The following is a 13,133-nucleotide window of genomic DNA, read 5'->3' as shown; positions in this document are numbered from 1 at the left end:
GCTGGTGGCGGCTCGAGGCCTCGCCTCTTAAAGGGCCACTCGGGTTGGTGTCCCAGACGGACATGGCCCGGTAAGGCGATATTTTAAAAAAAAAAATCCGCGCAGAAACACAAAGAAAAGAAATACTAAACGGACTCCAAAAATCCTGAAATAAATTTTCCCCGTCCTCTAAAAATACTCCGGACAGGGTGAACATTTATTTGGGCCTCTAATGCAATTTTGAAAAATGCATATTTTTCCTAATTCAAATAAAATAGAGATAAAACCCAAATAAAATAACTTATTTGATTTTAACATTTTCCTCTAATATTTCATTTATTTTAGAGAAGTCATATTATCTACTCTCATATATTTTGATATGAAATATTTTCGGAGAGAAAAATAATTAAAACCAAAGTGATCCTTGTTCCAATATTTGATAAAACTCAAATTTGAGAACGAGGAAAAATCCCCAACTCTCTCCGAGGGTCCTTGAGTTGCTTAGGATTTCGAGGATCATAAAATGAAATGCAATAAAATATGATATGCATGAATGACCTATGTATAACATTCCAAATTGAAAATTTGGGATGTTACAAAACATAACCATCATTGATTCAACGAGCTAGTCAAGTAGAGGCAAATTTGCCCGAGATTCGATCATCGGTATCTCAATACCTAGTTCAATCTCATTACCGGCAAGTCTCTTTACTTGTTCCGTAATGCATCATCCCGCAACTAACTCATTAGTCACATTGCTTGCAAGGCTTATAGTGATGTGCATTACCGAGAGGGCCCAGAGATACCTCTCCGATACTCGGAGTGACAAATCCTAATCTCAATCTATGCCAACTCAACAAACACCATCGGAGACACCTGTAGAGCATCTTTATAGTCACCCAATTACGTTGTGACGTTTGATAGCACACTAAGTGTTCCTCCGGTATTCGGGAGTTGCATAGTCTCATAGTCATAGGAACGTGTATAAGTTATGGAGAAATCAATAGCAACAAACTAAACGATCATCGTGCTAAGCTAATGGATGGGTCAATAGTCAATCACATCATTCTCTAATGATGTGACCCCGTTAATCAAATGACAACTCATGTCTATGGTTAGGAAACATAACCATCATTGATTCAACGAGCTAGTCAAGTAGAGGCATACTAGTGACACTCTGTTTGTCTATGTATTAACACATGTACTAAGTTTTCGGTTAATACAATTCTAGCATGAATAAAAAACATTTATCATGATATAAGGAAATATAAATAACAACTTTATTATTGCCTCTAGGGCATGTTTCCTTCAAGCAGCACCATTGAGCGGCATCGTCGGGGCACCTCTTTCCGGGGCGGAGTGAGGAGATGAGGAGGCGGCTTCTTTGTAGCCGGAATCCTCTTCCTATTGTCGTCAGCGGCCGAGATCGCACAGCAGTGTTGGCGCCCGGAGCGCGGGTCTCCGCGGCAGGGGCTGCTGGATTCCCGCCCTGCACGACCACGTTGCCCTGCCACTTGCGGGCAGGCGCGGTGTTACCTTGGGCGATGGCGAGGCCAACATGGCCGGTGACAAGATCCGCCCGAGGGGAAGGAGTGTGCGCGACCTCGACGGTGACGGGGGACAGCAGGGAGTCATCCATGGCGGCGAAGGACGGCCGGGGAAGATGCACCGGAGCATGTGGTGGCGGGGCAATGGTGTCGGTGGGTGGGGGAGCGGGTCGTCCTCCTAGCCCGTGAATCTAGAGATTGGGGGAGATGTTTTACCACGCCCCGCAAAAATATTTGCGGGCCGAGGCAGGATGTGGGGTCTGGTCGGGCAGGTTTTCCCGCCCCGACCCGCACTTTGGCGGTTATTTTGCGGGTCGGGGCGGGATGCGGGGTCTGCTAGAGATGTTCTAAAATCTCCAGAAATTTAGCAGAGCATCACCTTCAGTCCCTATCATCCCAAATCATGTTTCACTGAACATAGCTTGGTGGAGTTAGGGTGAAATCAGATCAAGCACCTTCTTCATATTTCTAGGGGTTGAGCTTAGCGCTATTCAAAATTCTCCAGATTTCACCATTTTTTACCGTACCCTCTCATTCCACCTCACTCCCCTCCAGTAACTTCCTCCTGACCGATTCCAGTCATTGATGGGTTTCAAAAACATGAACCCTCCTGCCCTAAGCTTGGCCTAGCCATCCTAGACCCCATATATATTCATCAGAAGCCAAGTGTTCAAACCCTTATTCATTTCTATGCTACGTGCACCGGTGCATTGCAGCTTCACCCTAGTCGAGGCCCCCGACCACCTCGAGCTCCTCCTTCTCGCCCACTTGAGCTCTCCACCGTGTTGGCATCCCTTTTCTTCCTCAATCTTGCTCGCTTTCGAGCTCTCCCTACCGCCGTTCTTGGCCAATAGCCGCAGCCAACCCCCGCTACTCCCATGTCCCACGAACCTCGCGCCTCGAGCTAGCTAAGCCCCCCTCTTCCTCTCTGGATGCGGTCATCCGAACCAAGGACGAGCACGTTGCGTGCACTCGAGCCCCACTGATTACCTTTGATCCATCTTCGGGTGTTGATAGTCTCTGCCTTTCTCCCCAAATGTGGCTGTGAATATCAAACCCACAGGAAGGGTGTTAATTGAAAGGTGGTTCTTGAAACCAGCTACTTGTCAAGAGCTGTGAGTGGCTTGTTGACAAGTATGGGCCTAGATGCCTGTGTAGCAAGAGGGGTATTTGAATTACGGTTGTTGTACTGTGTGGTTTATCGAAGAAGTAAGGACACGTATAAACTCACCTACTATTCTTTGCCTCATTCCCTTCTCTCTCGCTCCTCTCGCCAAATCCTCATCCTCCAGTGTGAATTCTCATGAGATCTTCCGTTGGGCTTAACAACGACCAGACGAAGGGGATGACAACCATGGCAAGGCCAAAAGCCTGATAGCCATTGCAAGACCAAACGCCACCAGTCGTTGTTGGCCAAGTGGTGAGAGTGTGATATTCTACCTCGGGTTTGTTTTGTTGTAGTGAAGTCGAAGCTGCGGCGGCGAGGCCCCTGTGGCAACGATGACATGCAACAGGTGGTCTGTTCAGTGGTCTTCCATGGCCCTAGCCGCATAGTTCTGCTTTGGAGCTCTTCTTCAGAGTCGGAGTTGCGCTGCCTTCGATGCAGGTGGCTAGGCATGGCATGGTTCTACTTGTGTTTCCACACAGCCTCTACGATGAGGGTAGGGTCAAGGTTTGTTTTCAGCGAAGTCGGAGTCGCTTGCTCGGAGTCTAGGGAGGGTGATGACGCCTGTTGGGGAGAAGTGATGATGATGACGTCCGAGTGTATCTTGATGAGGTCCTCATTGTTGAGGTGTGTGTAGGGTATTTTTGTGTGCCGCTTTGACGGTTTGTGACGGTTTTAGCTCGATTTTCCGTTAATTAACCAAGCATCTCTCTTCTGCTTATTTAATGGACGAGGCAAAACTTTTGCCTTCGTTTTGAAAAAAAAATCTAGGGTTTGGGGATGGCTTGGGGAAGGGAACGGGCAGCAGGGTGGCTGCTTGGGGGAGTGGCCCTGCCACCATCGTCCGCCCGAAGGACAGCAGCAGCCAGCAGCAGCAAGGGGAAGGGGGCGAGCGGGAGTCCAGGGTTCGGGAGCGGGAGGCTAAACAAAAAGAATATATGATAAACGTGGATAAAAAAGTGAATAAATGTGATAAACTTATAATACATTCCCCAAATTTATTTACTAGATAGGGTACGAAGGAGGTTTGAACTAGGATCCTGGGACCAGACTACGCTGAAGCTGGTATCTTTATCGCCATCATCTGGAGAAGCCATGGTCTATCAAGGTCTGGATCAACGAAGGAGTGTGTAAGGAACTGTTCTGCTTCAAGGTCAAGCAATTCTCTACACCAAGACACCCTGCTTGATGACCGGGAACCGGGCCCTGAGCACCTGCGGAAAAATAGTGACAAAAAGGTTAACTATGTATATAGCACACTAAAAAAAAGGAGTGTGCATTACTTTAATTTGGTTAGTTCGGTTCCATAAACACGGTGTTTGCAGTAAATACATTTTTTTGGTAATTACGGTACCAAGACTTTGGTACGATATGGAAGCAAAATAGAATTCTATTTGAGTAAATATCAAACTGCTTTCAGTTCAAAAAAAATATCAAACTGCTTTGGCAATGTTTCAGTACATACCAAACTGACCAAAGTTGACAAAATTTCAAAAATGTGATGATATATTGACCAGCAGCATAAAACCTAAAACGGTGAAGGATTTTGCAGGAAGCCAAGCGCCCAGTGGAGAGGGGTAGGAAACTGGGAGTAGGAAGCCTTTCTGGGCCTGGAACTTCAGTAATGTACCAGGTTTCCTTTTCAGTTTTATACTAAACTAACCGACCATAGAATGATGAAGGATTTTGCTACTGCAACGAAAACCAAAAACCAGACTAAGCAGACTTCGGTTTGGTTTGGTTTTTGGTTATGTATCAACATGCACAACCTGACTTGATATGCTACGTTCATAGCAACATATGCCATGCATCTCATAGCAGCTGCTAATCGCGAAGAACATTGCAATTAGAATCACTCCTGAAGCATACGTTTAATTGTCTATGAGGGATTTGATGTGAGTGTCAAGATCAAACAGAAGCTATTGTAGCATACAACCATCTGAGGTTCATATAAATCGGATGAAAATTACTAACTATATCTGATGAATCCAGTACCTGTACTCATAGAAGCAAGCGGTTCTTTCATTCTCAGATTTGTCCCAATTATGCCACCCAGTGGCCTTAACACAGCGATCCATAAAAGTGTGCGCAAAGACAACCCTCCCAAAGGGCCCCCATGGCCGACCCAGGAATATATATCCAGCTTCTCCGTTTCCTGTAATAATACACCTGAGTGTGACAACAAGCAGGCGTAAGATATGGCATACTGAAATGCTCAAGCTACATACCAAACTTAGTGATGAGCTAACTAAAGTTGACAAGATCTAAGAATGAGCATGGGATAACTCACCTTAGGAACACGTAGCCAGTCGACTCTGAAGAGGATTTCCGACTATGGGCAGTAATAAATCCCGCTGATTTGCAATGTATATGGCAATGTTCCAGAAGGGCAATAGAGTTACCAAAGATGAAGTCACAGTTACCCTCAATGTAACAGTCTCTCAAGTATTGTTTTCCATAATGTAAATATAATGTATCCTGCATGATTTAAGTCCAAGTTAAAATCACACAAGTAATACTGCTTATTATTCTGATCAATGCAGTGATTTAACCAGGAGGTGAAGAAATATGCATACCTGCCAACCAAGGAACCGGCAACCATAGAAGGCACACTTATCTGCTGTTACCCGGACTGCGACTGCTTGCCCGGATCCCTGTATCACAACCAGAATACATCAACTTCCCACACCCATTGCATGATCATCTCTTTGTGCAAGGAGAATAGGTGAACAACTAGTACCTGAGGAGCTGAGTTCTGAAACGTGATATTCTCTGCAATGAAATCCTCTCCCTCGACGATAACCGTTCCACAGCCAAATGTTCCTGTCCCAATGACCCTGGATGTCTTTATGACAGTAAAATGTACAGTTGGTCAACTCGAGAGATACTAGAATTACTAACAGGACCAAGAATGAACACATTAAACATTTAGCAGAATTGTGAAGTCAAATTTAGGTTAAACTTATCTGCACCAGACTTCTTCCTTTTCCGAAGCATGAACATTAATTACTGTATGAAAAATAATCCTTTGGCTTATAGTTTGCTTAAATTACCCACTTCTCCATCTTCAACACATTATAAGATCATAGAATGGAAGTAGTCATGAAAGGGTGTGACGCAATGGATATTATACCTATATAAATTTCCATCAAACATAGAAAATGACTTGTAATAATCTACTATCTGCCGGCCTGTTGATCATGTCAACGGGAAGGGATGAACGAAAGCATATCAAAGTGGGCTTGTTAGTGCAGAGCAGACCCGTGAGCTTAGAAAAGCATGTAAGCATGTGACATGGAAGCAAATCTTGCAAGCAGGTGAATGAGATCCCGAGGCAGCAATCCAATTCCTCGCAGGGGAATTTCATTGAGCAGGAAGGAGGTAGGGACTAGGGAGTACCTGGGCGTGCTTGATGCGGGTGGCGGTGTTGTCCCAGGAGATGACGGTGGCCTCGGCGGACGCGCCGGCGAGGGTGATGAAGTTCTTGGTCTTGGGGACGTAGACGGGCTCCCGGTACACCCCCGGGGCGAGGCGGATGACGGTACGCTCCCTGTTGCCCAGCGGCACGGCGTCCACCGCGGCCTGCACCGTGGGGAACGCCTCCCCGTCCCCGCCCCCTCCTGCGGAGCCCGGCGGAGCCACGCGGAGCACGCGCCTGTGCGGCTGCGCCATGGATGGATGGATGGCGGCGGTTATGGACGCGCGGGCGGTCGTCGGTGGGCTGGTTCTTGGTCGCGCGTGCGTTTGTTGGGTGTGACAGCGGCTGAAAGTGTGGACCGGGACCTGTGTGCGTGTGAGCGAGGGAGAGACAGAGGCAACGGGGAGCTGTTGTTATAGAGGCGAACGAAACCGGAGCGGTCTGGTGGCCGAGACGACGGTGGGTTTGACTTTGAATGCACCGGGTAGCTTGAGGCTTCTTACTTGTCTGCTTTTTGAACAGGGTGGGTTGACTTTCTCTGCTTCCCTTCCTTGTCGAACGAACAAATATTTTCTTCGAAAAAGATTCAGAGTACGGATGCAGACGCTCAGAAACATGAAGAAGTAGCATTGTCATTCGGTCGAACGCCGTTTGAGAGAGGGCTAAAATGCTCTTAACATAAATTGCTAGCCGGAGCCAAGGCATCGAGATTTTTCTTCCCACCACGACCGCCGAAGCGGCTAGCGGAGGGGAGCCAGATTCATGTGATCTCTAGCGAAGCCTGTAGGGGAAGAGTTTGCCCTACCCATCGCTTACAAGGGGAGGGGAAGGAGCGAGTTGATTGTCCTCCAATCGATGAGACTAAGCTGGTTACTAAGAGATTTACGCTTGGTTGGAGGATGAGAGTTGATGATGGGAAATGTGAGTAGATGGGATGTGAGATTCAAGTCTCTTCTTGATTCGGTTCACGGAGATGAAAATCCAGACGAAGGGGAAGAGGGGTCTGAGGGTCCAACTCACGTAGTTCTTCAATGCAGCCGAGAGATAGGGAATCGTGTCTCTTCAATCGGTGCTAACATTCTGCAGTATAAGACTGCTAATACGCGGGAAAATTCTAGCTATATACCTCCAGCAGTAGTATCATCCCGGCTGACTAAATTCACAGGCGCTAACCACCTCTCGATCTAGAAGGGTGACACATGGTACCAAGAATTGATATAATAGTTCTCCTACTTGTATTTTTGAAATCTTGAAAAATTCCTTGGGAATCTTACTATCTAATGGGCTAGCTTCATCCTCTTGAACCAATGGGACTATATACACTAGTAGAAAAAGGGTCAAACGTGAAGCACATTAGTGTCGGTTTGAATTTGAGTCGGCACTAATGGTACCATTAGTGCCGGTTCGAACGACTATGCATTAATGCCTGTTCGTGTTGAACCTTTAGTACCGGTTCGTGCCACGAACCGGTACTAAAGGGGTGATGGCAGGCTGGCGTCAGGCTGGGGCCCCACGATCACTTTTAGTACCGTTTTGTGGCACAAACCGGTACTAAAGGGCTAACCTTTAGTACCGGTTTGTGCCACGAACCGGTACTAAAGGGGTCTGACCTATAGTACCGATTTGTGACACAAACCGGCACTATAGGGCAATTTTCAAACTTCAAAAAATAAAATTCTTTGAGGGGTAGTTATATTACTAGATCTACTAGTTAGGAAAATTTGAAAACTTAAATTTGGACATGTTTTACAAAAAGTGTAGGAAAAATGTAAAACGGCTATAATTTTTGCATACAATGTCGGAAAAAAACGTATAATATATCAAAAAATTCAGCACGAAAATCCGCATCCGATGGAGATAGCCTACGACCTGTTTGCAATTTTTTAGAATTCTCAAATTCCAAAAGGAAAAAAAGATATGGTCAAATTTCAGTTTTTTTTAAAAAAAATTGTTAAATCTGGTCAAACTACTTATTCAAGAAGTATTAATGTTACTACATAATTATTCAAGAATATTAGTGTTACTAAATAATTATTTCAATTTTTTGAATTTTGGTCAAACTATGGTCAAACTGTGGTCAAACTATGGTCAAACTTATTCAAGAAATATTAGTGTTACTAAATAATTACTGTTTTTTTAGAATAATAGTTTCAAACTCAAACAGTGAAATATGTGACTTCATGCTCAAGCTAAACTCCTGAGGGTTAATAGGATTGGCATCTTACTATTGTCAGTAAAACAACAAGTGCAGACTTGGAAACGAAGGAGAATAGAACCCGAAAGTTAAGCGTGCTCGGGCTGGAGTAGTGAGAGGGATGGGTGACCGGTCGGGAAGTTAGATGATTTGGAATGAGTGATCCACACTTAAGTAGTTAAGAGAGGTGATTAGAGACTAAATCACCAAATAATTCAGAAAAATTAAAAATGGAAAAAAAATCAAAAAAAATTTCCAAAAATTTCACAAAAAAATTAAAAAAAACCTTTAGTACCGGTTGGTAACACCAACTGGTACTAAAGGTCCCCCATACCAGGGCGCGAGCTCACGCCATGTGGTGACACTTTAGCGCCGGTTCGTGCCGAACCGGTACTAAAGGGAGGGGGCCTTTAGTGCCCACCAATTAGTGCCGATTATGGAACCGGCACTAAAGGCCCTTACGAACCGGTTTTAAAGCTCCGTTTTCTACTAGTGATATATATATATATATATATATATATATATATATATATATATATAATTCTATTGTTCTAGCTTTTCACTATCAGTGTAGATTTATTCCCTTCTTTTCTCTTTGCACTTATTCATGACCAGTTGATTTTGGAATAAAAGATTCTCCCCTTATTTTGTAGATTGATAGCCACCAAAAGGTTGTCCTTTCCCAATTGTATGTGTTGATGTTGAATATATTCGCATGCACATCTACGCAATGATATATGCATGTCTCTTTCAAGCATATTGTATCTATGCAATGCACGCATAGACATAGACAGGTCCAAGTTAAGTAAATTCTAGAGATGTGATTTCCTTCTGAGTCGGGCACTTGACTCCCAAATAGGGTACACCTACAATATAATTTAATTATGTACCATGATATACTTACCATATTGCTCTACGTTGTGGTACATATTTTTCATCAAACTTGCTTATATTTCCCTTATCTGAATAATAAGTGATAGTATTGAAAACAAATGCCACTTTGGGCATTATGAATCACCTATAGGTCTGCTCAAAATGACAGTGATTTAAGTAATGAGCATGCATTTGAATGCCTTATATATACAAAATGTATCGCGGGGGTTAAATTTTTAGTGGAAATCCCCACTTATGATAGAGGCCAAGTATCTATTTTTCAAGACTATGATAGTGGGCATACATCCTATTTTCTTGGGTGTGGTCTTGATGAAGGAATTGATCTAGTTCGCGGTGATAATTATGTTCTTAAGATGTTGAACATCGCAAAGTGTTGGATCGAAAGTAATGACACAGAGAATGAAACTCATAATCCTTAATTTTAATCTTAATTGTAGGTTCCCACTCATCATAAAACTTTCTAGGGATAGAAACTTCCAACTCAAGTTTTTCTTCAAAAGATTTGATCATAGCATCAACGATATGTTTAGTAAAAGCTTTATTTTGATTATAAGCATGAGGAGAATTCAACATGGATTGCAACAAGGAAATACAATCTATCAAAGAACAATTATCATAATTAAAAATTTTGAAATCCAAAAGAGAGGGTTCATCGCTACTTAAAGTTTTGACCTCTCCAATCCCACTTTTATCAATTTTTGCATTAAGATCTATAAACTCCGAATCATTGTGACGCCTTTTAACTAAAGTTGACTCATCTCGAATCCCAGCTTTATCAAGATTTATATTAGAAAACAAAGATTCAATAGGAGTCACATCAATCACTTTAAAATCTTCATCATTATTTTTACAAAAACTAGAAGAACACGCTTTTACAAACCAATCTCGCTTAGCCTGCATCTTAGCGTTTCTTTCTTTGCACTCATCAATAGAAATTTTAATAGCTTTCAGAGATTCATTAATATCATGCTTGGGTGGCATAGATCTAATTTTCAAAGAATCAATCTCAAGAGAAATTCTATCAACGTTCCGAGCCAAATCATCAATCTTGAGCAATTTTTCTTCAACCATAGCATTGAAAACTTTTTGTGAATTAATAAATTATTTAATATTGTTCTCAAGATCAGAGGGCATATTATTATAATTTCCATAAGAATTGTTGTAGGAATTACCATAATTATTAGAGGAATTACTAGGAAACGGCCTAGGGTTGAAATTACCTCTATACGCGTTATTACCAAAATTGTTCCTACCAACAAAATTCACATCCATAGATTCATTATTGTTCTCAATCAAAGTAGACAAAGGTATATCATTAGGATCAGCAGGAGCAATCTTACTAGCAAACAATTTTATAAGTTCATCCATCTTTGCACTCAGAGTATTAATTTCTTCAATCGCATGCACTTTTTTACTAGTAGAAGATCTTTCGGTATGCCATTAAGAGTAATTAGCCATAATATTATCTAGTAGTTTAGTAGCTTCTCCTAATGTGATTTCCATCAAAGTACCTCCCGCGGCTGAATCTAAAAGTTTTCTAGAAGCAAAATTCAATCCGGCATAAAAAATTGTATGATCATCCATAAACTTAAACCATGAGTAGGAAAATTTCTTATCATCAATTTTATCCTCTCCCAAGATTATCCAACATGTTCATGATCAAGTTGCTTAAAATTCATTATATCATTCCTAAGGGAGTTGATTTTAGTGGGTAGATCTTCACGAAGTAGGCGATCTCCTTGCCCTTACAAACTTCTTGGTTCAACTCCACATCATGTCGGGGGCTCCCAAGCGACACCTAACAAATCTAGGAGACACCACTCTCCAAAAGGTAATAGACGGTGTGTTGATGATGAACTCCTTGCTCTTGTGCTTCAAATTTGGCTATGGTGGAAGAAGGATTTGAGTGGAAAGCAACTTGGGGAAGGTTAGAAATCAAGGTTCAGATGGTAGTAATGGAATCTCTTGATCTCAACACATGAGTAGGTTCTTTCTCATAAAATGAATGGTGGAAGTGTAGGCACGTTCTGATGGATCTCTCTTATGAGAAGAAGGGGTGGAGGGTTATATACAGCCTCCACACAAAATCCAACAGTTACAAACTTTTGACCCATCTCAGTGGCACCAATTAGAAAACTTGGTGGCGTCGATCTGTACAAAAATATGAATGTTAGGAATCTCGGTGGGACCGACGGAAACAACTCGGTGGGACTGATGTGCTAGGTCTTAGGGCAAACATCATCTCGGCGGCATTGATTGCATCGTCACAGTGGGACCAAATTTAATGCAATGAGCAACAGAGAATCAGCCAGGCCAACTCGGTGGGACCGATTGCAACATCTCGGTGAGGACCGAAGTGAGTGCAACAAGTCACAAAGCGCTGGCAAGGCCATCTCGGTGAGACCGAGATCCGTATCGGTGGATCCGAATTGTTAGGGTTTTGGCAGTGGCTATAGCAAGATGAACTCGATGGCTCTGTATAGGAAATATTGGTGCGGCCGAGTTGGGAATTTGGTTTTGGCCAAATTTGGATAGAGAAAGTGGTTGAGGGTTTTTGGAGAAATATCACTAAGCACTTGAGCAAATAGATCACTAAGCAACACCTCATCCCCTTTTAATAGTATTGGCTTTCCTATGGACTCAATGTGATCTTGGATCACTTAAACAAAAAGGTAGAGTCTTGAGCTTTTTCCAATCCTTGTCCTTATCATTTTGAGGGGTCCACATCTCTAGTCCATGCCATGCCAGTCATTGAACACCCTGAAATATTTATCTTGAATGGACATTACTTCAATGAGATATATGTTGTTATGAATTACCAAAACCACCTGGGAATTAGTTGCACGTTCAATCTATCCCTTTTTGGTAATTGATGACAACATACTGATCAAAGCTTCGACAAATGACTAAGTGAATGAAATACATCGTCGCTTTGAGAAGTATGTGATAAGAAAGAGCTCCCCTAACTTTGTGCATTATTAAAAATTTGCATTTGAATGCAAATGCACAATACATTAGGATCATGGGTCACTCTTCCATGTCACATACATCTTGGTGGAGCACACAAAATAATATGAGTGAATTAACATGCACGCATCACCAAAGACATAAGTGAATGATAATACACAAATAATGTTGAGATAAGCAATAAGCACACACTAAGCATAGTATGATCAATCACACAAGATAAGCGTAGTATCTCACAAGCATAACAACCAAAGTAGCACGAGACAAACGGGCAAAGAAGCAGAAACTCAAGAAAAACCAACGAGCAAAAGCGAGACACTCTCTCTCTCTCTCTCTCGAAGCCTAATAATCTATACATCCCCCCTTTGGCAACAAGTACCAAAAAGTTCGAAAAGGTATAGAGCTATGCGTCTCTCTAGGCACGATCCTCGGGAGCTCCTGAAGGTGACTTCTGGCTGGTGGCTCCGGTGTGCGTAGATGGCGGTGAGATGAGTGCGTCTGAAAATGCTTTTGCTGATGCCTGCTGGGATAGTGGAGTAAAAAATAGAGGTGGCATTGAAGTAGTAGCAGCAGGTGCAGAGTGAGTAGCTCTCGTGTGTGCAACTGGTACGGCTGACGATCTGGGTGCCCTGGGCACTGCCTGAAACCTCTCAGTGGTAGGTCGCTCATCTCCACTGTCCTCTGCAGGGACTCTGGCTGCCTCGACATCATCTCTGAGCTTCTCTACAATAGTCTGAACCTTTGTGATCTTTATATCAAGATCACGAACCTTAGTCTTGCTAATTCTTGAGCCTGCGTTGGTTTTCCCTTGAAGAGGAAAGGGTGATGCAGCAAAGAGAGATGAGTATTTCCCTCAGTTTTGAGAACCAAGGATCAATCCAGTAGGAGATACACACAAGTCTCCAATCTACACACCTGCACAAACAATCAAACACTTGGACCCAACGCGATAAAGGGGTTGTCAATCCC

General features: G+C 43.0%; 1 protein-coding gene across 1 annotated transcript; it reads right to left on the bottom strand.

The window, feature by feature from the left end:
- Positions 1–3,628: 3,628 nt before the first annotated feature.
- On the bottom strand, positions 3,629–6,508 carry LOC123048910 (pectinesterase 31). Its single transcript, XM_044471929.1, has 6 exons — positions 6,091–6,508; positions 5,432–5,536; positions 5,268–5,345; positions 4,982–5,169; positions 4,687–4,860; positions 3,629–3,905 (listed from the first exon to the last, which is right to left on the bottom strand). Exons 1-6 carry the CDS (start codon positions 6,361–6,363, stop codon positions 3,743–3,745), a joined length of 981 nt encoding a protein of 326 aa, XP_044327864.1. The 5' UTR covers positions 6,364–6,508; the 3' UTR covers positions 3,629–3,742.
- Positions 6,509–13,133: the final 6,625 nt, after the last annotated feature.

The sequence above is a fragment of the Triticum aestivum genome, chromosome 1A, assembly GCF_018294505.1.
Source record: "Triticum aestivum cultivar Chinese Spring chromosome 1A, IWGSC CS RefSeq v2.1, whole genome shotgun sequence".
Lineage (NCBI taxonomy): Eukaryota > Viridiplantae > Streptophyta > Magnoliopsida > Poales > Poaceae > Triticum > Triticum aestivum.
Note: the sequence above shows the minus strand (reverse complement) of the source record. Positions and strands in the feature narration are given on the sequence as shown.

Excerpts from the sequence above, each read along its gene's own strand:
- LOC123048910 (XM_044471929.1), bottom strand. The coding sequence starts at position 6,363 with ATGGCGCAGCCGCACAGGCGCGTGCTCCGCGTGGCTCCGCCGGGCTCC. Across the intron at positions 5,537-6,090 it reads CCCGCATCAAGCACGCCCAG|ACATCCAGGGTCATTGGGAC; the intron begins GTACTCCCTAGT and ends ACTGTCATAAAG. Across the intron at positions 3,906-4,686 it reads GCTTGCTTCTATGAGTACAG|GTGCTCAGGGCCCGGTTCCC; the intron begins GTACTGGATTCA and ends ATTTTTCCGCAG.